Raw genomic sequence first — 26,787 nt, 5'->3', positions numbered from 1 at the left:
TGACTAACACACACAATCTACTAAGGAGAAGAATGGAATTCTTTTCCTTTGTGATAATATCTTGCTTAACTGGAGTTAAAGGTCAATGCTCCTGATCATCAAACTGATTGCAAATACTCGTCTGTAAAAACCATTGCCATCTTGCAGGCTGGGCAGAAACAGGCAGTGGGCTGTGTCTGGCCTGCAGGCCATGGTTTGCCAACTCCTGCTCAGGTCAATGGGTGGGTAATGAGCTACTGACTTGCTATGCACAGTTTTCAATGTTTCCCAGTAGCTTATAAAGGCATAAACGTCCACCTTTTGGGTGTATCATTAATGTTAGGAAGACATGCAGGGCTCTTCCTGTCTTCTGCACTGTAGTTCATAACATAAACGACAAGATATGTTGCCTTTTCTCTAACAGAGGTCAATGCTTCTGAGCCGCCAGCGGTTGTCTTTCCAGGAGTGGGGAGGATCTGGGTTGACCACTTTTCAGTCTGCCCTCCTATAGCTGGGGCCATTTCCAGCCTGACCAGTCCTGTCCCTTTGTCCTACTCTTTTTGAGTGGTACTCAATAAAGATTTGGTGATTAATTCACAGTGGGTAGATCCTATTGATGTGCTTTCTATTCCATGAAGTATAAGTATTAATATTAAACTACTGAACTAATGTTTGTCTTCCTGTAAACACATGGGCTTCCCAGGTGGCTCAGTGGTAAAGAATTCACCTGCCAGTGCAGGAGACACAGGAGACATGAGTTCAATTCCTGGGTTAGGAAGTTCCCCTGGAAGGGGAAATGGAAAGCCACTCCAGTATTCTTGCCTGGAAAATCCTATGCATAGAAGGAGCCTAGTGGGCTGCATACTGTCCATGGGGTCACAAAGAATTGGACACGACTGAGCATGCGCTTAATTTATACGCAAACAGATGACTATGCTTTTCTCCAGGAGGTTTTACCATTGAAAAATATCTTTAAACAGCAATGGAAGTAAAAACAAAGCAAAACACCACTAGAGGAAATGTTGTAGAGGCTTTGTTTAGAATCTTAATTACCATCCTAAAATGCTCTTAATATATACATAATGCAAGTTTCAATATAGAAAGCCCAGCCTTTATCAAGTTACTTTTTTAAAAGTGCTCTGTAAAGTGGTGATGGGGAGGCAGTAACTGGGGTATGTTTACTGCAGGTAAATATTTACCCTGGAGAAAGGGCCTGTGTATCGTAAAGATAATGTTGAAGATATGATTCTTCACCTCCTGCATTCCTGACTGAGGCAAAGGGGACTCTCCACAAGAAAACTGCCATAGCTTATTTTAAAACTCTAAGAATTTTTAAAGGGAGACCAGATTGGTTAGTCCCCCCAACCAGAAAACAAAAAAAGAAAAAAAGGTAGGAAATCATGTATTTATTCTGTGTGATGGGGTTATTCTAAGCCCTGCCTTGGTCACATGGTGGAGGTGAGATAGCAAGCAGTCAGGCTTGTTAATTCATGAGCCAGACACACCTTTCTATGGAGACTGACATGAGCAGTCTCCATAGCTCTGCTCTCGTCAGCTAGGGTCTTTGTTGATCACAGGCCAAGAGTAGAAGAGGGAGATTGTATAGACTTGGGAGACTGGGACAGCTGAGAAAATCACAATGAAAAACCAACTGACATTAAGTTAGTAATGTAGCTAACCAGTAAGCCCTTACTGGTTTCCCATGATCTCAGACATTATCCCCATTAATATTAAGCGATTTGGGGGGAAGGTGACCACCATCCCCCATCATCATCATCACTATAATTATCATCATCTCCAAGTGGAAGAAGGGAAGTGAAACCTCTGAGGGGTTAGGTAACTTGCCTAAAGTCAAACTGCTATTAAGTTGACTTAGGTCTTTTGAGTACAGATATTTGGTTCTTTCAGCCCTGCTACCTTCCCTCAGTTTGGAAATCTGAATGGTTAAAAAAAAAAAAAAATCAAAGATTTACAAACATGGGTGGCTCTAGAATCTTTGTGTGTGAAGTACTCAGTATAGCCCTGTGGCCAGAAAAAGAGTCTGTCCTTCTGTGGAAACTGTGCAGAGTAAGCATATGGGTTTTTACTCAGATTGTAGAGTGCAGATTATTCAAAATAGCAGTGTTTTCTGAAAAAGCTTTTTATCCTGCTTTATATTAAGACTCTAAATTATCATTTATTTTTTAGTCTTTAGAGATGCTAATGGAGATTAATAGGGTGCTGGTAATTGTCTCTTCTTGATAACCTTTGGCATGTAAACCAGAAGTTGAAGGGAAAGAAGTTGTTTTTCCTATTTCAGTCCATATAATTTATCTCAAAGTGGTGAAAGGTGCCTTCTACAAATTGTATCTGCGTATTTGATTCTTTGACACACTTTTCTTCAAACGCCATTCTATCAGTTCATTGGGCTGTTATAAATAGCAAAGAAAATCCCACCATAGAACATGCTTTCATATTTACTCCCTCTCAGAGTTTCCCGAATGCTAATTTAGAGAGAAAAAAAGTTATCTTCAACTGCTCAGCCAGCTGACTCAATCTGTGATCTGAAAGTCAAATTATTTTCTTCCTATTTCTCAGCTCAGTATTTCTTACACTGAATGGACAGTTTAGAATGACGTCAAGAGTCAGAAGAGACCAGCTGGTGTTCTCCCGTTGCTGTTTGAGTTGTATAGTACAAATATTTAAACTTTTAACCAATGATCCAAAGACTAAGAAGGAAAGATCTGCAGTGAAAAGAAGGCACCGCAACTTCGTCACTTTCCAGAAAGCAGCAACTTGTTCTTTCTTCTCTTTATTTTATTTAGAAATAATTATTTCACAGGGTTAAGCCTCCTAATACAGCAGAAGATCTTTTCTCTGTTTACCAGGTTATCTATTAATGACAATCTTTACAAAGCTTGACCCAGTGTTTTCTCTCTCCCTCAGCTGGAACTGGTTCAAAATTGGGAAAGGATTATGTCAAGGCTGTATATTGTCACCCTGTTTATTTAACTTATATGCAGAGTACATCATGTGAAATTCAGGGCTGGATGAATCACAAACTGGAATCAAGATTGCTGGGAGAAATATCAACAACCTCAGATAGTCAGATGACACCACCCTTATGGCAGAAAGTGAAGAGGAAATAAAAAGCCTCTTGATGACAGTGGAAGAGGAAAGTAAAAAAGCTGGCTTAAACTTAACATTCAGAAACTAAGATCATGGCATCCAGTCCCTTTCACTTCATGGAAAATAGATGGGGAAATAATGGAAACTGTGACAGGCTTTATTTTCTTGGGCTCCAAAATCACTGCAAATGGTGACTGCAGCCACAAACTTAAAAGACTCTCGCTCTTGGGAAGAATAGCTATGAAAACCTATAGAGCATATTACTTTGCTGACAAGGTCCATATAGTCAAAGTTAGATGGCTGAATGGCATCACTGACTCAATGGACATGAGTTTGAGCAAGCTCTGGGAGATGGTAAAGGACAGGGAAGCTTGGCGTGCTGCAGTCCATGGGGTCACAAAGAGTTGGACACAACTGAATGGCTAAACAACAACAAATGGTTTTTCTAGTGATCCTGAACAGATGTGAGTTCATAAAGAAGGCTGAGTGCCAAAGAATTAATGCTTTTTAACTGTGGTGCTGGAGAGGACTCTTGAGAGTCCCTTAGACAATAAGGAGATCAAACCAGTCAATCCTAAAAGAAATCAATCCTGAATATTCATTGGAAGGACCGATGCTGAAGCTCCAATATTTTGGCTACCTGATGAGATGAGCCGACCCATTGGAAAAGACCGTGATGCTGGGAAAGATTGAAGGCATGAGGAGAAGAGGGTGACAGAGGATGAGATAGTTGGATGGCATCAGCGACTCAATGGACATGAGTTTGAGCAAGCTCTGGGAGTTAGTGATGGACAGGGAAGCCTGGTGTACTGCAATTCATGGGGTTGCAAAAGGTCAGATACAACTTAGCAAATGAACAACAGTTGGGAAAATAGACAAGTCACCCTGCCCAAAGTTCACATTTTCCTTACTTTCACAGTTTAACACCTAAAACTTTTACTTTGTATCCATAACTGATCTTAAACATCTTCTGCTTGAAGCCTCTGTTTAGCAGGATAAGGCATGAAAAGTGTAAGCTATGAAAAGTCCACATGTGAAAGAATGACGATAGTATAAATTATCATGAATTTGCCTTCTGGAGTGAAACTGGCCATTATACCTACTTTGTGATCGTTATCTCAGCCTATATGTCAAAATATTTCTCTTAAAAATATCTAAAAGTAATCAAGTAAATTGTTCTGTTTTTCTTGAAGGGAAATTCTTGCTAAGTGATGAGATAGGCTTTGTCTACACAGCACAAAGTGAAGTGGTTTTTCAGCTTATGACCTGGTTTGTCTATCAACAGGGATCGAACACTTAAGATACTTGTCAAATCCCTTCACTATGGATGGTACACATGCTATAGAATCATGCCCCTTCTAGTCAGTCAGGCACATCCACATTTCAGCTTCCCATAAACCAGCCCCCAACTCCAATTCAGCCTGGAACATTGTGTCAAAGAAGTACATGCATGTTCAATACCCTACCAGCCCCGGCAGTGGGATATTTTCATTTTCTTCTTCCTATTTTTGCTTGCCAGGACCAGTCACTATTATTTTTCCTTCTTCCCTGTCCTTCAGGTACTTGAAATAATTTCAACTTGATTCAACTAATACCTTTTCCGTCTTTAAAACCTCTTCTAAAACCAACTGAATTGCAAACATTTTCATTCAATGTCACCACTGTTTGGTAAACAATTCATAGACAAAACTTAGCCATCTAAAAATAAAGAGAAGTGGAATAAGCCGATATTTGCTAAGCACAGGAAAACACGCGAGGCATAGGTAACTGGATATATCACATCTCTATAAAAAAATATGTTGACTTCAGGAGTGAAGTAATTCTTATCAAGGAGCAAGGGCAATTCTCTCAATTTATTTAACTGTTTTGGTCATAACAACTACACATTTCTTTTTTCTTTTTTTAACTTTTTACCCCCACACAAACAGTGGGTATGCATATATTTGTATTTTGACTCAAATCCTATAGAAGATCTACTCAAGGCTATCTCATACCGTTCCTGAAAAGACTTTACTGGCTGCTCATAAAATTATTAAATGAGCATTTAAATACTTTATTTGTGCTCCTGGGCCCCTTTTTGGCTTTGGCCTGATCTAAGTAGGTCACCCAAGAGGTCACTAGGGGCCATAAATCCAGGAGTGGACTGGTGGCTAAGACAGCCTGCATAGCTTTAGTGCAATGTGCTATTTTAGTTCGTGCCCCTGAAATGACACCATCTCTTTGGCACCAGCCAAAGCAAGCTTCCTAGACATCTCTGGGAAGGGAATGTTTTGTAGTAATCCAAGGCATAGGTCACACAGGCATGAATTATTGTGGGGAGGTCTGTGTCTGCTCCGGCCTCTGTGACAAATAAAGTAGGGAAAACGACTTCCAACTGAAGCATTTCTTCAGGAGTCCAAGAATGGAAATTGATCCAAGCGGTCTAGCAAACTGCAAAAGCTAAGAGTGATCAACTTTTTTCAACCCAGGAAACTACGGTAGCCTCTTCCTGCTCCTTCTCCAATCCCTTACTTGGGTTTCATTTGAGAACCCCAGATATGAGTATTTTTGAAAAAGGACTAACATAGCCAAATTACAATTATTATATTTATAACTATGAAATGTGGCATAATCAAACCAAACTAACTGTTTAGCCAAGGCACATACATTTTATGTTCTTTCTCAACACTTTTCCCATAAAGGGTTTGACTAAACCAGCCTGAACTTTCAGAATCTATTGGTTTTGTACATAAACTTATTTAATCTCTTCTTCCTTCTTCTTTCCTTCTTCCTTTTCTTCTTTCAGTTTTGGAAAGGGAAAATGTAATTCAGTAAACAGTATCAAAACATGCCAGATCACAACAGGTAGCATAACTGTTAACCTATTTAGAAAAAAAAAATCTACTTTGGTTTCATAAGCAGTTTACAAAGAAAGACAAAGTGGGTATCTATTCTACTTACAATTCTCTTTTTGACAAACTTTTTGCAATTTTCTTGCTATGAGCTGAAGTTACTTTTGAAAGGGGGCGGGGGGAAATGCTGGCTTAATTGGCTTGGGGAAAGAAGAGAGCTTTGGTTCAAAACAGTGTAGCATTTTTTCCCCAAGCATCTCTTGATCTCTTTAAGATTGACAAGCAGCTATTGGTCCAGTAGACTCCCTTCTGCCAGTTTATCTCCATCTGGGAGCATTCTCCTTTGGGGGAGTTTGAAACAACCTCCCTAGATACTGTAATCCTATGCTGTGCTTCATTGTACCAGAACATTTGAAGGTCTGGCAAACACATTGCAGGTTCCAGTGGTCTTTCCAGAAGCAAGATCCTAACAGGCATGTAAGTGTCCAGGAAATATATAAGCCTGAGAAATACTTTGCACAGATGACTGTGAACTGGTGGTGGTTTTATTATTCTTATCACTGCACTTGACAACAGCATGGTGAAAACAAAGGCAGGGAAAGCTTGTGGTTCTAAGGAAAGAAGAACTGCAACTTTGACTCGTGCCAAGGAGTAATTTTGGCTGCTGAGCTACTGGTAGACCACCACCTGAGGAACGGTTTCTTCCCACACACGAATCTTATTCTGTTCTTGAAAGCTGGCCAAGGGCCTCCACTGTGCACAACACTTTTTTTTTTTCTATTATTATTATCACCATCATAATTGTTACAGTTATCATTACTATTATTATCCATCCAGTTCTTTCTACTAACATACACCAGACTGCCTGTCAAGAAGGCACAGTGACAAAACAGATGAAAGCCCTTTAATTTGATATGTTTGAAACAATAATGCGAAAGGAGCTCTCTAATTCCAATTATTGGTTTTTCAATAGCGTGGTAATCAAATCAATCATTCTCCTGGCAAAGAATACAGTCTACCTGATAGGAACCATTTTCTAAATAGCATGATGATGTTTGGAAAGTCAACCTGTGTGTGAGTGTGTGTGTGTGTGTGTGTGAGAGAGAGAGAGAGAGAGAGAGAAAGAGAGAAAGAGGGAAGGAGAGAAACAAATACTGAGGTTTCTAGTGGGTAGGTGGGTGACTGCTTCTCTCTCTCTCACTAACCATATGCAACTCTCTCCTAGAACAAGAGCAAAGTTACACACTAATGCTTCTTAATTACATGAACTTTAACATTTTCTTTAACCACAGAAAACAAAAGCTAAAGCAAACAGGATCTCAGAAAAGCAGTTAAAAACATATTGTGAGCAAAACTCATGTTTTTTCTTCCCAGATCTTTCTGTGGTCCATAAATCTAAATGAATTATATATACTTTCAACCAATGGGCCCAAATCCTAAATTTGTGTTTCTTTAGGGGGAAAGGGTCCTTTAAAAGTGTATCCATTACCAGGAAATACAGTTGCCTTAGTAACAAGCTCCTAGGCCTCTTCCTTCCTTTATGTTAGAGGAAACTGATTTGACCCAAAGCTTTCTGCTTTCTTAGGCATGTTCAAGTGAGCCAAAAGCATGGAGGAAACCTCCAAGCAGCTTGAATTCCTCTAGGTAGATGCCACTGTGGAGAAAAGATGATGTAATAGAATGCTGGAGCTTTTCAAATGAGATCTGAGAGAATATGTAATCAACTCTCTTACTGTAGGTGAAAAATGAGGCTCAACAAGGTTATGTGACTTGCCTAAGCTCCTACATCTGCAAAACAGCAGGGGCAGGACTACAGTCCAGGCTCCTAACCACTTATCCATTGGTGCTTCCACCCTATCATACCTCTGAAAAGTGGTTTATAAACCAATTTTTCTGTGATAAGTCCTATTTTGAATATACTTGGAAAAGGGAATGGCAACCCACTCCAGTATTCTTGCCTGGGGAATTCCATGCACAGAGGAACCTGAAGGGCTAATCAGACACTAGGTTCACCAGATATGGAAAAAAACTCTGTATAGAATTCCTTTTATACATCACTTTCTGACCTATTCTAGGAACCCATTTTTGTGAATTCAGAGTAGGAATTAGTGTTAATTGAGTGCTTAGCACCTTCCTAAATATTAATAATATTTAATCCATATACTACCCTAGGAAGTTTGTAGTCCATTTTACAGTGAGTAAACTGAGACACAGGGAGGTGGAGTAACCAGCTTAAAATCACAGAGTAAATTAAGTGGCAGAGCTCAGGCAGTGTAGGTCTGGAGACGAAGCTCTTGACTAATATCCTGCAGGGAGCTTACTTAAAATGAAGGAACTACCCAGACAAGCTTTCAATAAATAGGCAAACATGATCCATGACTCCAAAAGTCATAAAAATACGCTAGATACAGGAATTGTAAGGATTCTGTCTCTAATCTGCAGAGATTAAGTTAAATGAGAAAATCAGTCTGGAAAAGTATAAAGTATATCACCTGTGAAGCACCATGCAAATATTATGACTCTATTACGAAGATAATCTGTACAACTCAATAGGTATTATTGTTCCATCTCCCCACTGAGGAAACAGAGGTTTAGTTTAGCAATTACGTTGTTTAAATCACATAGGTAATAAGAAGCAAAATGAGAATTTGAATTGGAATCTTGTCTGACTCCCAACTTCACTCTTTACTGTGCCTGTTGAGGTTGAAATCACCACCTTGATAATCATGACTGCTCAGGAGAAAGATCTTACAGGTTCCTCAATTCCTGCTTTGTTGAGGTCTTAATTTTCAGAGTGCTCACATGCTCAGTTGTGTCTGACTCTTTATGACTCCATGGACTATAGCCTGCCAGGTTCCTCTGTTCATGGAATTTTTCAGGCAAGAATACTGGAATTGGTTGCCATTTCCTACTCCAGAGGCTCTTCCCAACTCAGGGATGGAACGTGTGTCTCTTGCCTCTCCTATATTGGTAGGCAGATTCTTTACCACTGTGCCCCCTGGGAAGCCCTTCAAAGAGGGGCCACTTAATCTATCAGTTCAGATCAGTCACTCAGTCATGTCCGACTCTTTGCGACCCCATGGACTGCAGCATGCCAGGCTTCCCTGTCCATCACGAATTCCCGGAGCTTTCTTCAGGAGTAAGCTCATATCCATTGAGTCAGTGATGACATCCAACCATCTCATCCTCTGTCGTCCGTTTCTCCTCCCGTTTTCAATCTTTCCCAGCATCAGGATCTTTTCAAATGAGTCAGTTCGTCGCATCAGGTGGCCATAGAAATTTACAGTGCGGTGGTTCCATCTGTCTATAGGTGGCGCTCTTTAGCACTGTAGTAGTAGTAGTGAAGTTGATCAGTCGTGTCCGACTCTTTGCGACCCCATGAACTATAGCCTACCAGGCTCATCCGTCCATGGGATTTTCCAGGCAAGAATACTGGAGTGGGTTGCCATTGCCGTCTCCAGGGAATCTTCCCGATCCAGGGATCGAACCTGGATCTCCCGCATTGTAGGCAGACGCTTTACCGTCTCCCTTTGAGGCAAAGGAGAAATTGTGGCCTGGTGTTTTGAAGGTTGGGTAGATAACTACCAAATTGTCCCATTTAGGCTTATCTTCCTAGTTGTAAACATGTTCTAATTCCTGAAGGGGGTAAATATCTAAGTACGTGTACACAGAGAAAACATACGTAAGTGAAAGTGAAAGCTGAGGAATGGAGCCTAAGAGCAAGCTTCAAATCAGAGTGGCTCTATCTGTCATCCAAGTAAAGCAACAGTCCAGGAATGTGGCAAACAGCAAGGAAGTTCGGGGAGACATTCTTTAAGCTGTTTTAAATCGTGATTTAAAAAAAAATATGGTTTTAAATATTTCTGAGGCTGCAACAAAGTAATGTAAAGACAGACGTCAATAATGGTTGCATCCTAGATGATTAGATTACTGTGCTATACTCTTTCATTTATCGTCAATAAACTTCAATTACTTGGGTAACTGCAAAAAATTTTACCAGAGCTCCTTTAAAATATTACTTGATAGGGTAATACCAGATATGATTCTTGTGAATAAAAATGAATTTATGAGGTCCCTGAATCCAGATAACCATTAATATGACAGTTCCAAATTCTTGAAAAGCCCTTGCCTGCAGCCCAATCTTATAAGCAGCATTTGAACAAGGAATTTGTAGATTACAAGGTTAGCCATTTCAATTTGCAAACTTTAATGTCAAATTCCACCACGTAGGGTCTACCTAGGGAAACCCAGGCAGTGCAGTGGGTCTCAGAAGCTAGTAAGGCTGCCACCTCCCAGCCTAGAAGGAGAGGAAAAGGGAGAGGCAATCGAGAGATCTGGGGTGCCAGGGTGCCAGGAAGAGCGAGAGAGGGAAAGATCCAAAGGTAGAGAGAGAACAGAGGGAGCCGCGGTTGGTGCAGAGCTAAGCAGCATGGCACCGTGGAGAACATTCCCTGGTCCATTAGTCCAACCACTCCTGCTGTGTGCTGAGCAGGGAGACAGACTTCCTTCTCTTAAGGTGTTAGACAAGAGAGCATAGTAGAGGGACAAAGGGATATCAGCATTATTTTCTACCCTAAACTGAACCTTTCGTCAGTTTAAAAAAAAAAAGCATTTGGGAGACCCATTAAATTCCTTTGTCCCCAGTTTTGCACTGCACTCCTGGGGTGTCATCCCATCCGGGATGCTGTCAGAGTCCTCCAGTTCCTTACCCAAGTCTGTTCAAAGTTTCCAACAGTGTCAGAGCTAAGCAAAGTCGATCAGAAAGGCTCCTGCCAGAAAGACATGTTTACCTTCTCCAAAAACATCATCCTCTTCATCCATCAGCAGCTCCTCGGGGTCCAGGTACTGCATCTTGGAGATGGCAGTCAGCGTTGCAGCCGGAACGTAGCCCCTGCAGCCTCACTGGCCCCAGAGGCGTTTTCCCTTCCCCGGGTTGCCTAAGCGCCCCAAGAGGGCAGCTTCCGCCTCTGCCCTTGAGAAAGCAGCTTCATTCATATGAATAGGCTTCGAGAACCTTTTGAAGAGTGCATTCCAGGTGGGGTGATTTTCACCACTGACAAGAAAGAATTTGCTCTCTCTCTCTTTTTTTTTTTGGAAGGGGGCTGCAGATCCGGTTGAAGCTGAACACAGATAACACTTCAAGTCCGAGGGCAATGAATTCTATTTTCTAGCAACAACTTTCATATTTTCTTAAAGAGGAAGGTAGGCGCTTAAGTTTCCGACTTGTGAATTTGAACACAATGAGTAGTGTTGAAAGAGAGGGGGTTCACATTTCTCCTCTCTCAGTTTTGCTTCAGTGACAATTTATCTGGAAGGACAGCAAGCCTCTCTGTTAGACCCAGGCAGGCGTTTGGAGGGACAGAGCTTTTCTTTTACTCAGTAATAGTCGCATTTTTCTTTTTTTGTAACAAACGCTTTGCATTTGAAGATTAGAAACTTTCCAAAACTTACACCAAATTTAATGCACATGTAGACTCTTACTGACTCAGTTCATCTTTGGTAAATTGTTTGGATCAAAAAACTTCCATTTAATAATACTGACTCAGTCTGATACTTCAGACTTACCACTAAAGCAGAAAGTAGAAAATGTAACTCAGAAGGCAGTTCCTCCCAGAATGAGGAGTAACCACTGAGCTGTCACGTGAGTACCAGTGGTTGGCATCACCATATGGAAACACCCAAAGTGTGCTAAATTCTATACTGCTGTTCAAACACAAATCTGAGTGAACTGCAACTTCACTAGGTGTTTCTCAGCCCTCTCCCCTCAGGTGTCAGAAGCTCGGAAAATGCAAATAGAGACGAGGGTGGGCAGTTATTGGCCCAAGGTGTTTACTTCTAGCAATTCTGTTTACTGAGTAGGGTTTTAAAAATATGTACACATATATTAACAGACTTTGTTTTCTAGAGCAGTTTTAGGTTCATAGCAAAATTGAGAGGAAGTAATAGCAATTTCCCGTAATCCCCTGCTTCCCCCTATACATAGCCCCCCCCCCCATTATCAAACCTCACCCTACCTCCACCACTCCCCATCTCCCCCTCCCTCCCAGAGTGGTATGTTTGTTACAACTGTTGAACCTACACTGATACATCATTATCATCCAGAGTCCAAGCTTTACAAGAGCCCAAGGTTCATTCTTTGGAGAAGGCACTGGCACCCCACTCCAGTACCCTTGCCTGGAAAATCCCATGGATGGAGCAACCTGGTAGGCTGCAGTCCATGGGGTCACAAAGAGTCGGACACGACTGAGCGACTTCACTTTCACTTTTCACTTTCATGCTTTGGAGAAGGAAATGGCAACCCACTCCAGTGTTCTTGCCTGGAGAATCCCAGGGACGGAGGAGCCTGGTGGGCTGCCACTGTCTATGGGGTCGCACAGAGTTGGACATGACTGAAGTGACTTAGCAGCAGCAGCAGGGTTCATTCTTGATGTTGTATATACACTATGCGGAGAAGGCAATGGCAACCCACTCCAGTAGTCTTGCCTGGAAAATCCCATGGATGGAGGAGCCTGGTAGGCCGCAGTCCATGGGATCTCACAGAATCGGACACGACTGAAGCGACTTAGCAGCGGTAGCAGCAGCATATACACTATGGGCTTGGACAAATAGATAATGATATGTATCCACCATTATAGTCTCATACAAAGTAGTTTTTCTGCCCTAAAAATCCTCTTGCTTTGCCTATTTCTCCCTCCCTACCACAACCCCTGGCAACCTTTTTACTGGCTCCATAGTTCTGCCTGTTCCAGAATGTCATAGCTGGAATCATACAAAATGCAGACTTTTCACATTGGCTTCTTTCATTTAGTTGTTGTTGTTCAGTCGCTAAGTCGTGTCTGACTCTTTGTGACCCCATGAACTGCAGCACAACAGGCTTCCCTGTCCTATGCTATATCCCTGAGTTTGCTCAAACTCATGTCCACTGAGTTGCTGATGCCATCCAATCATCTCATTTTCTGACCCCATCTTCTCATCTTGCTCTCAATCTTTCCCAGCATCAGGGTCTTTTCCAATGCGTCTGCTCTTCACATCAGGTGACCAAAGTATTGGAGCTCAGCATCAGTCCTTCCGATGAATATTCAGGGTTGATTTCCTTTAGGATTGACTGGTTTGATGTCCTTGCTGTCTAAGGGACTCTCAAGAGTCTTCTCTAGCACCACAATATGAAAGCATCAATTCTTTGGTGCTCAGCCTTCTTTATGGTCCAACTCTCACATCTGTACAGAATTACTGAAAAAACCATAGCTTTGACTATATGGACCTTTGTTGGCAAAGTGATGTCTCTGCTTTTTAATACACTGTCTATGTTTGTCATAGTAGTATGCATTTAAGTTTCCTCCTTGTCTTTTCATGGCTTGATAGCTCGTTTCTTCTTGAAAGTGAAAGTCACTCAGTCTTGTCCAACTCTTTTCAACCCCATGGACTATACAGTCCATGGAATTCTCCAGGCCAGAATACTGGAGTAGGTAGCTGTTCCCTTCTCCAAGGGATTTTCCTAACCCAGAGATCGAACCCAGGTCTCCAGCATTACAGGTGGATTCTTTATCAGTTGAGCCACCAGGGAAGCCCAAGAATACTAGAGTGGGTAGCCTATCCCTTCTCCAGTGGATCTTCTTGACCCAGGAGTTGAACTGGAGTCTTCTGCATTGCAGGCAGATTCTTTACCAGCTGAGCTACCAGGGAATCCCTCCTTTCTTAAGACTGAATAATATTCCACTGTTGATATAACACAGCTTATTTATCTATTCACCTACAGAAGGATACCTTGGTTGCTTCCAATTTTAGGCAATTATGAACAAAGCTGATATAAATATCTATGTGCAGGTTTTTGTGTGGACATAAATTTTCAACTCCTTTGAGTGCTTAAAAAGGAGTGGGATTACTTATTGTGTGGTAAAAGTGGCTTCCCGGGTGGCGCTAGTAGTAAAGAACCCGCCTGCCTATGCAGGAGACATGAGACGCGAGTTTGATACTTAGGTCAGGAAGATCCCTTGGAGAAGGAAATGGCAAGCCACTCCAGTACTCTTGCCTGGAGAATCCCATGGACTGAGGAGCCTGGCAGGCTCCGTAGGGGTGCAAAGAGTCAGACACAACTTAGCATAGCATAGCACTATGGTTAAAGTATGTTAAGTTTTGTATGAAACTGCCAAATTGTCTTCCAAAGTAGCTGTACCATTTTGGATCCCCATCACTAAAGAGTTGCTAAAGACAGTTCCCATTGCTCCATATCCTTTGAGCACCAGCAGTGGGCTTCCCCCTGTGCTGACTGCCATAGGGTTTTCAAAGAGAACATGTAGCTTGGGGCCTGTAGGAACCTCTAACTGAGCTCAACCAGGGCTGGGACCATCCTTGGGGTGAGTTTGGAAACAGTGAGTGTTTGGGGATGCACAACGACTAGGGGTATGGCTGATATTTAATGTCTTGGTAACCTTTCTGCAATGCATGGGATAGTGGCTTGAGAGGAAGGCCTGTCCAGCTCTAAAATGCCAACAGTGCCCCTCCCACCTTGAGAAATACCCTGAGAGGCAGATAGCTGGAGCTGAAGTCTTTCTCTAGATCACCTCTTCTCCCTTTCTTTCTAACTTTTTCACCACATTCTCCACCCTAATTCCCATTCAAATGACTTTTCTGGTCAAGGATTATGATTAATTACCTAAATTATATCAATGGGCTTGAACTGGAAGATGAAGTCACTATGGAATACAGTATGGGGGTTCCTCAAAAAATTAAAAAATAGAATTACCATATGATTCAGCAAGCCCAATCCTGGGCATACACTGTGCCCCCCCCCCCCCGCCCCCGCCCTGGCCTGCCACCGTTCCCCCCACTGCTGCCCCCTCCCCACCAAATTTGAAAGCAAGATCTTGAATTGATGCTTGTATTGCCGTGTTCATTGCAGCACTATTCACAATAGCCAAGATACGAAAGTAATCTAACTGTCCATTCATGGATGAATGGATTATGAAAATGTGGCATATACATACAATGGAATATTATTCAGCCTTAAAAAAGAAGGAAATCCTGTTATAGGCTATAAAATGGATGAACCTTGAGGACATTTTGCTGAATGAAATAAGCCAGTCACAAAAATACCAGTACTGTATGGTTCCCCTTATTCAATGCACCTAAAGGGGTCAAATTCATAGAACAGCAAGCAAAATGGTAATTGCCAGGGGCTGGGGGGAGAGGAAAATGGGAAGTTGTTCAATGGATATAGTTTCAGTCATGCAAGATGAAAAAGTTCTACAGATCTGTTGCACAACGGTGTGCATATTGTGGACTTAAAATGTGGACTTAAAAGCTGTTAAGAGGGTAAATTTATGTTATGTGTGTGTGTGTTTTTTTTAACTATATCCAAAAAAATGGTCCCAAAATGTAGGAAATCTGCATGTAAACCAGAGCTCCATTTATTGTGGCTGGGATGAGAGGACAGGTTTCAGTTTTGATGATCACTACATTTCTCACCCATTGTCCTATGTCCTTTAATCTGCACAACCTCACAAGGTGGATGCTATTTTCTCATTTTACAGATGAAGCAATCTGCTTCATCTGTAAGCTTAGGAAAGCTTAAATAACTTTCCTAAGAGCACATAGCTAAGTGAGTGGCAGACTGGACTAACTCTAAAGCTCATTCCATTGCTTCTCGTCTAAACAGCTTTATGGAGTGACTGACAATGATCTGGGTCCCCAAGGCATCCGTGTGGCTCTTGGGGATCTGCATCACCTCCATTTTCTCCCACCTCAGAGCCACCAGGTTACCATAGCAACCCTGGGGTCCCCAGCCATTCTACTTCAGCAAGTTGAGCATAATCTCTCTTAGCCTATCTCCTCATCTTCAGATGGAGAAAATAATATCTCCTTGTTATGCGTTTAACTGTGTCCTCACCTCCCACCCACAACCAAAATCCATATGTTGAAGTTCTTAACCCCAGTACCTCAGAATGTGACTTTATTTGAAAATAGGATAATTGCAGATGTAACTGGTGAAGATGAGGTAATACTTGAATTGGATGTCCCCACCAAATCCACCTGTTCTTATAAAAAGGGGGGATTTGGACACAGACAGGCACACAGAGAGAACACCATGTGAAGATGGAGATAGAGATCTAGACGTCAAGGAATGCCAAAGACTGCCAGCCAACCACCAGAAGCTATGGAACAGGCTCTCCCTGCCTCCCTCAGAAGGAACCAGCCCTGGTGAAACCTTGATCTCAGACTTCTAGCCTCCAAAACTATGAAACAATAAATTTCGGTTATGTAAGCCACCCAGCTTGGGGTGCTTTGTCATGGCAGCCCTAGCAAGCTAACACACTTCCTCATTTGGCTTGTTTTGAGGATTACAAAGGCTAATTCATGTAAAGGAACTGACATAGCACATGGCACACCACACATGCCCAGTTGTAATCTCTCACAGGGCGGCTTAGGGCCATTCCTCTGGCTGAGGCCTCAATGGGGATGGAAAGTGAGTAGCCACCATGTTTGCTACAAAGTCTCAATAGCCCTTTGGACAGTCTCCTCAATCTTTTCTTCTCCAGTCCAGACATTTGAAAAAGACAGATAACAATCTCAAAGAACAGGCCACAGATGCCACTGAGAATGCCTTCAGAGCACTGTATTAGAAAACATGCTCCTTGTTCCCAAAGTTCATGCTCACCTTAGAGAGAGAAGGTGTATATGCATGATGTGTTGGGTATGGAGGAAAATGAATGAATGGCCTACAGATGCGTGCAGCCATATGTATCCATTTCAAAAACATCATGTTGACCAAGAAAGCCTCATAAAAATATAAATATGAATCTACTTATATAAATGACAAAAATGGCAAAATAAAAAATATATATAATAGCTAAACTGACAAAAACATATTAACAGGAGAAGAGGCGTACAGATTTTATTAATATTTGTATAATGCCTGGGGAATTCATAAGAAAAATCTTAAAATCCCATAGAAGCGGTTAGATTTGGGGGCTGTATACTATTTTAACAAAGAGTGATAAGTTGTGGGGAAGCAACTAGAAGAAGGAAGACCAGACAAAGGAAGGCAAGAAGGCTGGAGCTCCTAGTGGAGGTGAACTGTGAGAAAGAGACTAGGAAATGTATGATAGATATGTGTGTGTGCATGCTTAGTCGCTCAGTTGTGTCCAACTCTTTACAACCCTTTGGACTATAGCCCACCAGGCTCCTCTGTCTGTAGGATTTCTCAGGCAAGAACACTAGAGTGGGTTGCTATTTCCTCCTCCAGGGGATCTTTCCTATCCAGAGATCGAACTGGCGTCTCCTGTGTCTCCTGCATTGCAGGCAGATTCTTTACCCATGGATTGCTTAATAAGATATGCTATGCAGGCTCATCTCATCTCTGGTGATAAAAGTGACCTTCAGTTAATGAAGAGTCATTTTCCTTTTCCTGCTATCCAAGAGGGGAACACCTTTACAAAGGGAAATTTATGCCCTGTTTTTAGGCAGAATGGGAGAAAGCTTTGCTTTCTGTGTCTGCTATTTCTGAATTGCCTTCAGCTAAAAATACTTTTCTTAGGGTTTCCCAGGTGGTGTTGGGGCTTCCTTGGTGGCTCAGATGGTAGAGAATCGGCCTACAATGCAGGAAACCTGTGTTTGATCTCTGAGTTGGGAAGATCCCCTGAAGGATGGCATGGCAACCCACTCCAGTATTCTTGCCTGGAGAATTCCATGGACAGAGGAGCCTGGCAGGCTACAGTCCATAGAGTCACAAAGAGTTGGACATGACTGAAGCAACCTAACTCACACATATGCAGAAATAATCCTCATGCTAATGGGGCATATTTTGGAGCAATATATTCTGATCCCCTTCAAATCCATCCTGGAAAAAAGGACTGAGGCTTGGGAAACTCGGTGTTCAGGGCTGGTCAGTTTACTGAGGTGTAGGTTATAGAGAGTGGCTTTGACTAAACAGTGAGAGGTGAGTCTGGAACAACAACCAAAGGAACTTGCATTTCAGTGACTGAGGCAAACAGCTCTGGTAATTGGATTTGAGGAAGAGAACGAAAGTGAGGATGAAGCTTACTTTCATAGTGTGAATCCTGTGAGCCAACTATTTTAATCAAGTCTGATTTGTGACAGTCTGGGATTCCCTGGTGGCTCAGACGGTAAAGCGTCTGCCCGCAATGCGAGAGACCTGGGTTCAATTCCCGGGTTGGGAAGATCCCCTGGAGAAGGAAATGGCAACCCATTCCAGTATTCTGGCCTAGAAAATCCCATGGATGGAGGAGCCTGGTGGGCTATAGTCCATGGGGTCGCAAAGAGTCAGACGCGACTGAGAAACTTCAATCGTGGGCTAAGTTTAACAACAGAACTTGGAATATGGCAAAGCTTTTGTACTCTGAGCAATTGGTATTTACAGAGAAGGCAATGGCACCCCACTCCAGTACTCTTGCCTGGAAAATCCCATGGACAGGGGAGCCTGGTAGGCTGCAGTCCATGGGGTCGCTGAGAGTCGGACACCACTGAGAGACTTCCCTTTCATTTTTCGCTTTCATGCATTGGAGAAGGAAATGGCAACCCACTCCAGTGTTCTTGCCTGGAGAATCCCAGGGACAGAAGAGCCTAGTGGGCTGCCGTCTATAGAGTCGCACAGAGTTGGACACGACTGAAGTGACTTAGCAGCAGCAGCAGCAGTACCAGGTATGCAAATATCAAGGTCTTGTCCTTGCTTTGAGACACTCTACTTGCCCATTTCTGTGTTCATTCATTTACTCCTTCATTCATTAATTCATTCATCCATTTATCTATTTGAAAAATTGATAATGAACATCTACTATATTTTAGGCACAGTGGGAAACATTTAAGTAAATGCATAAATGATCATGTGTGTGTTGTGTTGAACATGTGAAAATCAACATGTTATAAGATATTATTTTGTAGAATAAGAATTTAAGTTATAATGATTGGCTATTTACTAAACATTTCTGCATGATTTGCTGTTTTAGAAAAAAATGACCTTTTGTGAAGTGCTTAAAGGAGGAAGTCACACTGATGGGAAAATGTCATCATCCAATGTAAGCTTTCATTTCAATACAGGATGAGCTTCACAATCTTCTCTCTGTACCCATTTCTGGAGAATTTCCCACTCCTCCAGAAAGTATTTCAAAATATTTAATTTTCAGGTACAAAAACTTCAGAGCAGGGAGGAATCTGAAATAATTAGGCATCTTAGAAACAGAAAGGAGAACAAAGTATGAGAGAGGAATTGAAACTGTGAGGAGAGTTTGGAATCAAGAAAGAAAAAGAAGGTGAAAAAACCCACAGAGCCAGAAATAATCTTATCTTTGGATAACTTTGACTGTAAAAATGCACATAAAATGTGCCTAACTGCAGGATGGCATGGATAAGGAGCTGGGACTAAAGAAACATGATTTTAACAATATTCCTATTTTCACGTTGCAAGAGAGTATATCCACCTTGTTGGGTGACATTCCCCCCAGAGGCTTCAAAGTCTTCCTGTTCACCTTTCCCAGTTTTAGGGGTATCTCTCAACTGTAGGAGCCACACTCAAGGTTGCTTACTACAGGTGCTGGGAAAGTCTAAAGGACAGGCTGAATGAAATTCTGGGTGATTTGCCTTCCCCAGCTCTGTTGTAGCCTTGAAAACCAAGAGCCTACAGTACAGTGAAAACCAGTAGACTGGCAGTCATTGGAGTGGTTAGGGAATGGGCTTCGAGCTTCTTTAAAGCCCCTTTCCTCAGAAAATTGTCATGATTTGACTTGTCTGTTGGGTCCCTGGAAGACCCCATTTACCAGACTGTCTTTATTGAATTTGACTCAGATTTGCCCAGAGTGAACAGCTTCTTTCCTGGGTCTGTTTGTTGAAAATCAGAGACAACTGGGGAATAATTAAGCAGCCCAGGGTGGTGGAAAGAACTGTGGGAAAACAGTAGGTGAACCAAAATCTTAAGAAAAAAAAAGCTAAGGAAAGAAATAGCTATAGGGGACTTGAAAAGCTCTGATGTATTCCTGGGAATCCAGAAGACCAAACGTGTAAGGCTGAATACATGACCAGGCTGTGCACATGCTAAGAAAAGATCTTCAAAGGCCATAAACAGTCACCCCTGTCTTATCTTGAGGCTCTGAAGAAGCAGGAAGGAAATGTTAAGGCAAAGTTATAAGGTCAGAGTTTGAGAGTATGTCCCAGCTTACACACAAAGTGACCTGACAAAAGCTAAGACTAAATTGGTTTCAAGCATTTTTTTAAAAAAAATCTCTGTCCAACATTAGCTGACTGCTAAGTAAGTAAGCAGAGATTTCAGTGTTATTCTTTCAAATAACAAAGAATACAGACTTTACAGAACTAGTTCAGAAAAGTCATTAAACAACAACAAAACCCTTAGGGGACTTCTCTGGTGGCTAAGACTCTGCTCTCCTAATGAAGAAAGCCCAGGTCCAAGCCCTGGTCAGGGGACTAGAACCACATACTGCAACTAACACCTGGTGCAGCCAAATACATAGATTTTTTTTTTTTTTAATCCTAGGGAAGGGGGAGAATCTGATTTCCAGAGTTCCCAAATAATATTAATTAAATTGTCCAGTTTTCAACACAAAATTGAGACATGCAAAGAAATAAGAAATTATGAGCCATCCACACAAAACAATATAAAACCTGTCAACAGAAACTGTCCCTGAAGAAGCTCAGTATTAGACTTACCAGGACAAAGACTTGAAATCATCTATTCAAAGTGCATTTAAAGAACTAAAGGAAATTAAACATGGGAAGAAAGTCTCACAATGGAAAATGTCAACAAGAAGATACAGATTATCTGAAGAAAACAAAAACATTAACTCAAAAAACATATATGTACCTGCATGTTCATTGCGGTGCTATTTATAATAGTCGAGATATGGGAACAACTTTAGTACCCATCAATGGACAAACGGGTAAAGAACATGTGGTTTATATACACAATGGAATACTGCTGCTGCTGCTGCCAAGTTGCTTCAGTCGTGTCTGACTCTGTGCGACCCCAGAGACGGCAGCCCACCAGGCTCCCCCGTCCCTGGGATTCTCCAGGCAAGAACACTGGAGTCGGTTGCCATTTCCTTCTCCAATGCATGGAAGTGAAAAGTGAAAGTGAAGTCGTTCAGTCACGTCCGACTCTTCACGACCCCATGGACTGCAGCCTACCAGGCTCCTCTGTCCATGGGGTTTTCCAGGCAAGAGTACTGGAGTGGGTTGCCATTGCCTTCTCCAAATAGAATACTACTCAGCCATAAAAAGAATGAAATCTTGTCATTTTCAAGAACATGAATGAGCCTAGAGGGTGTAGTATGTTAAGTGAAACAAGTCAAGCAGAGAAAGACAAATACTCTATGATTTCACTTAAATGAAATCTAAATTTCACTTCTATGGAATCTAAAAAACAAAACAAATGAACAAACAAAAATAAAACAGAAACGGACTCATAGACACAGGGAACAAACTAGTGATTGCCAGAGGCGGGCAGTTGGAGTGGGGGGAATGGGCAAAATAGGTGAAGGGGATTAAGAGGCACACACTTCCAGTTATAAAAATAAATAAGTCATGGGGATGTAATATACAGAATAGGAAATGCACTCAGTATTATCATAATAACTTATAATGGTGACAGATGATAACTAGATTTATCGTGATCATCTCACAATGTATATAAGTGTCGACTATGTTATATACCTGAAATTAACACATCATCATATATCAATTGTTCCTCAATAAAAAAGAAAATATGTGTGCACATAGTTTTTCTAACAGAGAAATGTGATAGAAGGATCAGAAAAGAATTTCAAGTATAAAAATAATTACATTTTTAAGAAGGGAAATTGTCCCAAACTTGGGCTGAAGTAGACCTTTGTTGTGTGGTAGGAACAGCAGCACCTTATGGATGTATCTAACATTTCTAATAAAATGTGCCATCGGTTTCCTGATAGATTTTCATGAGATAAGTATAATTCTGGGACTTCTGTGGTGGCGCAGTTGATAAGACACTTGTCAATGAAGGGGACATGGGTTTGATCTCTGGTCCAGGAAGATCCCTTATGCGGCGGAACAACTAAGCCCCTGCACATAACTACCCAGCCCGCGCTCTAAAGCCTGTGCTCCGCAACAAGAGAAGCCAGTGCCGTGAGAAGCCTGTGCATTGCAACTAGAGAAAAGCCCTGGGGCAGCAATGAAGACCCAGCACTGCCATAAACAAACAAATAATAATTTAAAAAGAGTCCTTCTAGAATATTGATTTATCCTACCTGCCTGACTTACATACTAAGCTAAGATACTAATGACCTTAAACTAGAAATTCTTTTTTAAAAAGTCTAATCGGCTATATACCAATACAAAACGTTTTTGGTGTTAAAAAAAATAAAAAGTCTATTATGTTAACGATCATCTAAATTACGTGGCTGTATATAAATGACATCATTTGTAACTTTTAAAACTAATAACATCTTTTAGATATATGAAGGTACACAGTTTTCTGAAATGTACTTTGGGTTTTCTAGACAGTTAAAGATGCTGGTGCAAGTTAAGTACAGCAGGCGTCGAGGACCCAGTAAAGCTATGGAATCTGGAGCGCATGGTGTCTGGGCATCTGCAGAGGGAGGGCCCGGGAGCTCCATTCATTTGCATGTACTGTTTTTGTGGGCTATGATCTATTCATCATCTCCTGACTGGTTTCTTTTTAGCTTCAGAATTTCTTCTCCTCCAGGATAGCAACAAAAGTAAGGAGCTGAAATTTGGGACTTTCTGTATTCTGATTTTGGCTAAATGTGTTTGAAAACTCTTCCCAGTTTTCAAACTGGGCTTCCCTTTAATAGATATGTCTCCATGACCCCTGATTATACAGAGGACAGAAAAACAATCTGGGGAAAGAGTTCTTTCAAAAACCACACTGAAGGAAGGAAGGAAGCGGAAAGAAAAGGAAGCATGACGCTAAGGGAAGAATATTTTTCTTTGGGGAGGAAAGTACCTCCAGAGTGTATCTTTTTTTTTTTTTTTTTTTTAAGGTTCTGTGGGAGGATACCCAAAACACTCCTTGATTTGAAATGTCAGCCCTCCTGAATTTCAGAAATCTGGCTCTGGGTGCTATATGAACACAGCAGGGCAGAAGCAGGCCCTGGATAAGCCCTCGGCACACTGAAACTGACTCCCAGGTTCCCGACTCACCTTAGATGAGCTTCAGACCTGCTGAAGCCACCCCGAAAGACCTAAATGAATTGAACCATTTGGATGGAGAAAATAGAGAATCACGGATGAAAAAATCACGACTCCTCCTTTGTTTCTTAGCAGGCTCCTTCCTCCGTTAGTGTTTTGTTTTGAAGTGTAAATCACAATTAAGAGGATCAGTGAAAACAAAGCCTGGTAAAAGGAAAGACGATCAATGCATCCTGTCTACTGAAAAAGAGTGCAGTCCTGTGCAGGAGGGACAAAGTTCCCATTTTCTAACTCTTTTTCATTGACTATTCTAAAGCCTTTGACTGTGTGGATCACAACAAACTGTGGAAGATTCTTAAAGAGATGGGAATACCAGACCACCTTATGTGCCTCCTGAGAAGCCTGTATGCAGGTCAAGAAGCAACAGAACTGGACGTGGAACAACGGACTGGTTCCAAATTGGGAAAGGAGTATGTCAAGGCTGTATATTGTCAGCCTGCTTATTTAACATATATGTAGAGTACGTCATGCGAAATGCCAGGCTGGATGAATCACAAGCTGGAATTAGGACTGCCAGGAGAAATATCAGTAACCTCAGATATGCAGATGACACCATCCTAATGGCAGAAATCAAAGAGGAACTAAAGAGCCTCTTGATGAAGGTGAAAGAGGAGAGTGAAAAAACTGGCTTAAAACTCAACATTCAAAAAACTAAGATCATGGCATCTGGTCCCATCACTTCATGGCAAATAGATGGGGAAAACAATGGAAATCATGACAGACTTTATTTTCTTGGGCTCCAAAATCACTACAGATGGCAACTACAGCCACAGAATTTAAAGACACTTGCTCCTTGGAAGAAAAGCAATGAAAAACCTAGACAGTGTATTGAAAGGCAGAGAAACACTTTGCTGACAAAGTCCGTATAATCAAAGCCATGGTTTTTCCAGTAGTCATGTATGGATATGAAAGTTGGACCATAAAGAAGACTGAGAGTTGAAGAATTGATGTTTTTGAACTGTGGTGTTGGAGAAGACTCTTGAGAGTCCCTTGGACAGCAAGGAGATCAAACCAGTCAATCCTAAAGGAAATCAATCCTGAATATACATTGGAAGGACCGATGCTGAAGCTGAAGCTCCAATAATTTGGCCATCTGATGCAAACGGCCGACTCATTGGAAAAGACTCTGATGCTGGGAAAGACTGAAGGCAGGAGGAGAAGGAGATGACAGAAGATAAGATGATTGGATGGCATCACTGACTCAATGGACATGAGTTTGAGCAAGCTCCGGGAGATGGTGAAGGACAGGGAAGCCTGGCGTGCTGCAGCCGTGGGGTCGCCAAGAGTTGGACACGACCAAGTGACTGAACAATAACAACAACAAACTCTTCTTCCAGGTCCCCAATCTAGCAACTTGACTGTGGTTTCAAAGCTTTTCCCTCTAAAGAAGTGGGGTATCGCCAGCCGCTTCCCTCCCTGAAAAGAGTGTGCCCAAAATATACCACTGAGCTGGTAGAGAAAGAGGGTGATCCAGTGCTGGTGCTTTATAGTTCACTGAGCTGCTCTGAACTTCAGTGGAAAAAACAGGGCTACCATTTAGTCTCTTGCCTCTAACTAAAAGAAAAAGCTAGCTGAAAGAGAAGGAGAAGAGGGAGAGAGAGAGGAAGAGGGAGGATGAGAGGGAGGAAGGGAAGATAGAGAGAGAAAAGATGAAAGAAAAGGAAGAGGAGAGGAGGGGGAGGAGGAGTGGGAGGAGGAGCAGAAGAAAAAGTCACTGTGACTCTAAATTCAGTACTTAACCATGGCCATAACCTGGAGCAGTGAGGGGATGAGCTGAGCTTCCTCGTCAGGGCAGCTCTCTCTGTCTCTCTCAAATTATTGCCCACGGGAATTTGTAGTTATTAATCAGCATGCACATTTCAAAAAAAATTTTCCTCTTTAATTGTGAGTTCAGGTTGCCCATGGAGAAATTTTGTTATGACTGAGGGACCTTTATTTTGAGGCATTGGGCTCCTCTTTCCTCTCCTCTCCATCCTACTCCCTCTGGTTCCTGCTCTCAGATTTCTCTTCAGCTGAGAGGTGTTAAAAAACAATCTATGGTTTGTTTCATCTCTTCACAATTGTGTCAATCCCTCTTACCTACCTCTTCAAAGTAAGACCATTTTTTTTTTTCCCTAGTGCTATATTGGGTGTGACAACAGGTTGAAAATGCCACCCATCCTCTCTCAGACCACAAACAGAGCTGAATCAGTGAACCTAGCCTTATAAACAAGGGCGTAGACCAGAGGAGGAGACCAAGACGTGATGAGGCCAGAGGAGGAGAAAGAAAGCAAGAAGAAAAAAGCACTGCAGCTTCTAGCGCAAGGTGAGCAGAAAGCAGCCAGCCCTTCAAACACACAGGAATCAAAAGCGAAAACACAAGCCTCATGAAACTGTCCTGAGTGGGGAGGTTCTGAAAGTCATTTTCTACTGCAGGTTTGAGAGACTTCTTCCATTATCTTGAGCTGCCCAACAGCTATAAACCAAAATCCCCAAAAGTTCAGCCTCGGTATAGGGGAAGGGTCTCAGTGGAAAGGGTCTCCGTGCTCCTCAGATAACCTTCCAGTCAGGTTTTGTGAAGTAGTTCTGTTGGGCCAGGCTTCTAGTCATTCCGTCAGCAAAGAAGCAAGCAAATTTGGAGAAAATGGGTCAGGGGTAAATAAATGGATGTGAGTAGGTAGGCTTTGTCCTGTGTGGACATGGCAGAAACAGTATAAATGTCAACTTCCTGTCTGCTAATATCATGAAAACCTGGAGTGGTGGTGGGGTGACAGGCAGCTGCTTCCTGAACCACCTTGAGGTGGAAGAAAGGCCCCCAGAGGTTAGCGAGAGTTGAGGAGGACAGTCACCCTTGCCCTCGGTGGGGGCAGGGGGTGGCAGCCCCAGTCCACCCCATGGAAGGGTAGCCACTGGGAAAATGTTAAACTCTCAGCTGATAGGTGAGATCATTTCTCATAAAATTTCATCCAAAATTTCATCATTTTAACAAAGTACAAAAAAAAAAGAGGAGGTGTCAAGGACTGCATGTGGTGGGGTAGAGGGAGTGGAGGCGGAAGTTCTACTTCTTGACCTAGATGTGACCTGGTGGTAAAACCTGCACATGCAGCCAGCTGCCTGGTTCGTACACAGGGCTCGGGTGTTACGTTCAGAATCCTATACTCGTCCCTGATGTTCCCGCGGAGCAGGGTGCCGAGCCAAGCACCAGGTGTTCCTAGAATAGCACCTGGTGGTGTTTCTTTCACTGGACTGTCTCTAAGAAAAGCTTTTTGCAAAAGTATGAACTAATATTGATTACAGATATTATCTGATAATACTAATTCTGTTAAGCTCCTGTTTGGACCAGGTAACTCTGTGAGGGGAGAGGTAACGTGTGTTTAAAAGGAAGATTCTTTCTCTTTTCTTCCTCCCTCCCTCCTCACCCACAATCCTTTCCTCACCCTCGGGAAAATTTGGGCCCTGTTTCAGCTTTTGCACCTCCCTAGGGTCTCATGGTTTTCCTTATGAAGATAATTCTAATGCCAGTGAAGGCATGTTTCTCCTAAGGAATTGAGGAGTGTCTGTCACTTGTTCTTCCGAGTTTTTGATGAGGTAATTAAGAGAGTTCAGTATGACTGCCCTCAGGTTATCGATGGGAAGATTTAGGACAAAGGATCTAGGTCCTTAGGCAGCAGGCACACATGAT

General features: G+C 42.1%; 1 protein-coding gene across 4 annotated transcripts in view; it reads right to left on the bottom strand.

The window, feature by feature from the left end:
• RIPOR2 (RHO family interacting cell polarization regulator 2) overlaps nt 1–26,787 on the bottom strand; it is a 211,704-nt gene that overhangs the window by 98,956 nt on the left and 85,961 nt on the right. The window contains exon 1 of one of the 4 annotated variants that reach the window (XM_019985971.2): nt 10,709–11,438. The exons of the other annotated variants lie outside the window; for them this stretch is intronic. Coding sequence (XP_019841530.2) covers nt 10,709–10,769 — 61 coding nt within the window. The 5' untranslated portion in view covers nt 10,770–11,438. Of the gene's footprint in view, nt 1–10,708; nt 11,439–26,787 lie in introns of those variants that run through there. 4 annotated transcript variants of the gene reach the window in all.

The sequence above is a fragment of the Bos indicus genome, chromosome 23 (assembly GCF_029378745.1).
Source record: "Bos indicus isolate NIAB-ARS_2022 breed Sahiwal x Tharparkar chromosome 23, NIAB-ARS_B.indTharparkar_mat_pri_1.0, whole genome shotgun sequence".
NCBI lineage: Eukaryota > Metazoa > Chordata > Mammalia > Artiodactyla > Bovidae > Bos > Bos indicus.
The sequence above is the reverse complement of the archived record's forward strand: the minus strand, read 5'-3'. Positions and strand labels throughout refer to the sequence as shown.